We start from the raw sequence: 3,198 nt of genomic DNA, 5'->3' as shown, positions 1-3,198 counted from the left end.
GGCGGCAGCGGGTCCAGTTGCTGTTGCAGCAGCGAGCGGCTGGTGATCAACATCTCCGGGCTGCGCTTCGAGACGCAGCTGCGCACCTTGGCCGTCTTTCCGGACACGCTGCTGGGCGACCCGAGCCGCCGCGTGCGCTACTTCGACCCCCTCCGCAACGAGTACTTCTTCGACCGCAACCGGCCCAGCTTCGACGCCATCCTCTACTACTACCAGTCCGGCGGGCGGCTCCGCAGACCCGTCCACGTGCCCTTGGACATCTTCCTGGAGGAGATCCGCTTCTACCAGCTGGGCCAGGAGGCCATCGAGACCTTCCGCGAGGACGAGGGCTTCATCCAGGAGGAGGAGAAGCCCCTTCCCCAGGCCCACTTCCAGCGCCAGGTGTGGCTCCTCTTCGAGTACCCGGAGAGCTCCGGGCCAGCCCGGGGCATCGCCATCGTCTCCGTCCTGGTCATCCTCATCTCCATCGTCATCTTCTGCCTGGAGACCTTGCCCGAGTTCCGCCAGGAGAGCAAGGGGGCTTCCGGGAGCTTGCGAGACCGCACCCGGGTGAGCTTCCGACAGGACTTACACAACGAGGACCCTCTCTTCTTGCTCCCCCTGCAGCCGGAGGGGGGGACCCCGTCGCCTGCCCACCCCCAAGCTGGGACCAGCCCCTTCTTCACCGATCCCTTCTTCCTCATCGAGACCCTCTGCATCATCTGGTTCTCCTTCGAGCTGCTGGTGCGCTTCTTCGCCTGCCCCAGCAAGCCCGAGTTCTCCAGGAACATCATGAACATCATTGACATTGTGGCCATCATTCCCTACTTCATCACCCTGGGCACGGAGCTGGCTCAGGAGCAGCAGAAGAGAGAGCAGCCCGGCAGCGCCGGTAACGGGGGTCAGCAGCAGGCCATGTCCTTGGCCATCCTCCGGGTCATCCGCCTGGTCCGGGTCTTCCGGATCTTCAAGCTCTCCAGGCACTCCAAGGGGCTGCAGATCCTGGGGAAGACCCTCCAGGCCAGCATGAGGGAACTGGGGCTCCTCATCTTCTTCCTTTTCATCGGGGTGATCCTCTTCTCCAGCGCCGTCTATTTTGCCGAGACCGATGACCCGGATTCCTTATTCACGAGCATACCGGATGCTTTTTGGTGGGCGGTCGTGTCCATGACCACAGTGGGCTATGGAGACATGTACCCCATGACTATTGGGGGCAAGATCGTTGGGTCACTGTGTGCCATTGCGGGCGTGCTCACCATTGCCTTGCCGGTGCCGGTCATCGTGTCCAACTTCAACTACTTCTACCACCGAGAAACGGACCAGGAGGAGCAGGCCCAGTACACTCATGTCACCTGTGGCCAGCAGCAGTCGCCCTTCTCTGAGCCCAGGAAAGGGGAGAGCAGCCAGTCGCTCAGCAAGTCTGACTTTCTGGATGCAGAAGACTTAGAATCAATGAAGTACTCCAACTTTATTCCAGCCGGCAACCAGGCTTATAAGGAGAACAAAGTGTTAACGGAAGTCTGACGGCTTGGTGGGGTGTGTCAAGGTCGCAAGGAAGAGCGCCTTCTGGTGAGAGACCAGCTGCCTCCAAGCTCCTCGGACTGCTGTCGATCCCCTCTGTTTTCACAGCAGAGGGAACAGTGCAAGCACCAAGTCTGTGCAACTGGAAATTATTTTATGCTCCTCAGAACAAAAAAAGCAACTGGTTTGTTTTGCCGTCTACCCTTCTGCAGTGGATTATTATATCCTCTGTCCCAGTCCTGGGGCAACCACCTGTCATGTGGTCGTTGCCTTCTGGAAGTGGGAACCTTTTCATTTTGGCAGCTACCCTGTGGATAAATGTTTCTTATCTACAAACAAAAAACTGAAGTGGAAAGGCAAGGCAAGGTTGCGGTTTGTTTAGGTATCGGCTGTATGGGCTTCAGGCACATCTGCCTGAAAATGTACATTATATCCTTTCCTGCCCAATCAGTCCTGGCCTCTGTGATGTGCCCTTCGAGTAACAGGAACTCTGCATAGGGCATGGTAGCCGTAGGGATCGGCACACCGACAAGGTTCCCTTTGATTTGGGCTCTGTGCCCTGCGGAGCTGGATGCACAAGGTGGAGAGAGAGCCCGCCGGGTTGCCATCAAACAGCCTCGACATCTGGAGCTTGCCCAGGAGCAAGGCTGGTTATCTTGCTGGCATCGGAGGAGATTAATTTTGCCAGCCTTCCGCGTCTCGCCCATGCATCTCCCAGTTAGTGGGCATAGGGGGAAATTGCGTTTCATCTTGGGGATTTCCCCAATTGTAAACTATGCTCCATGCAAACAAATGGTGCAAGAGGAATACTAGGCATAAAGGGTGGGCAGGGGCACACCTACCCTCCACCCCAGGCCATTCCGGGGCTGTGTGGGCTCCTCAAGAGTTTTCTCAATGAGAGCCCCTTTCCCCCTGCTCTATGCAGGTGAAAGGATACATTTGTGATCTACGGGGGAGGCAATTGGGGAAGTGGAGGGGGGATCAGTTGCCCCCACGTCACAGACCCTATTGCCCCAGGGGGCAAGAGGGAGGGTTTCCCTGTTAGCTTGGAGCCACCTGTTCTGCTGCTTGGGTTGGGCCCGTTTGGGCCTGCCCAGTCAAAAGGTGCAATGGAAACAAGCGTAGCAATTCCTCATTCTGTGGGTGCGGGCAGCCTTTCTAAGCCAGTTTGGCTTTTGGTTTCCTGTGGGCATTACCAGTTTTGTATACACGTGCCTTCCTTTGCAGGAAACATGGCTGAGCCCAGATGTTTTATGTTGTGTCTAGAAGCGGAAGGAGGAAATGGAATGACATGTGCTTTATGTTCCATGTACCCATTTCTGCACTCGCGTAAATGGACTCCATTATAATTGCCAGCTGCGTAACTCAGAGCAGGGCTAAAGGCAGACTTGAGGTATAAAAAAAGCTGTCAGTGGCCCCCTAGCCATTTAATTTTGCAGCTGAAATGACAGCTGTCACTACCAGTGAACTGGCTGCTGATTCAAGCCATGATGCTAGACCCTCCCCCATTCTTCAGGTGGACTGCCTATCTTTATTTTCCAAAGTGCTGCATGTACACAGTATCCATTTATTTACCACCTTGTTCATTTAAAAAAAAAAAGCATTTTGCAAAGTGAAAATCTGCTGCAAGCCTTGGCGGGAAGAGGGGTTCCTCAGTGACGGTATGGGTACTAGCCAATTCATGCCAGTCACAGCCAG

At 55.5% G+C, this 3,198-nt stretch overlaps 1 protein-coding gene across 1 annotated transcript in view; it reads left to right on the top strand.

Moving 5' to 3' along the window:
- Nucleotides 1-1,503, top strand: part of LOC107113918 (potassium voltage-gated channel subfamily A member 6-like) — a 15,583-nt gene extending 14,080 nt beyond the window's left edge. Inside the window, exons 2-3 of the mRNA XM_015415321.1 lie at nucleotides 30-549; nucleotides 607-1,503. Of these exons, the coding sequence (XP_015270807.1) occupies nucleotides 30-549; nucleotides 607-1,503 (1,417 nt within the window). The remainder of the gene's footprint in view (nucleotides 1-29; nucleotides 550-606) is intronic.
- The last annotated feature ends 1,695 nt before the right edge of the window (nucleotides 1,504-3,198 follow it).

This window comes from Gekko japonicus, unplaced genomic scaffold (genome assembly GCF_001447785.1).
Source record: "Gekko japonicus isolate JY-2015 unplaced genomic scaffold, Gekko_japonicus_V1.1 scaffold600, whole genome shotgun sequence".
Classification (NCBI taxonomy): Eukaryota; Metazoa; Chordata; class Lepidosauria; order Squamata; family Gekkonidae; genus Gekko; species Gekko japonicus.
This window is presented reverse-complemented; position numbering and strand designations above follow the sequence as displayed.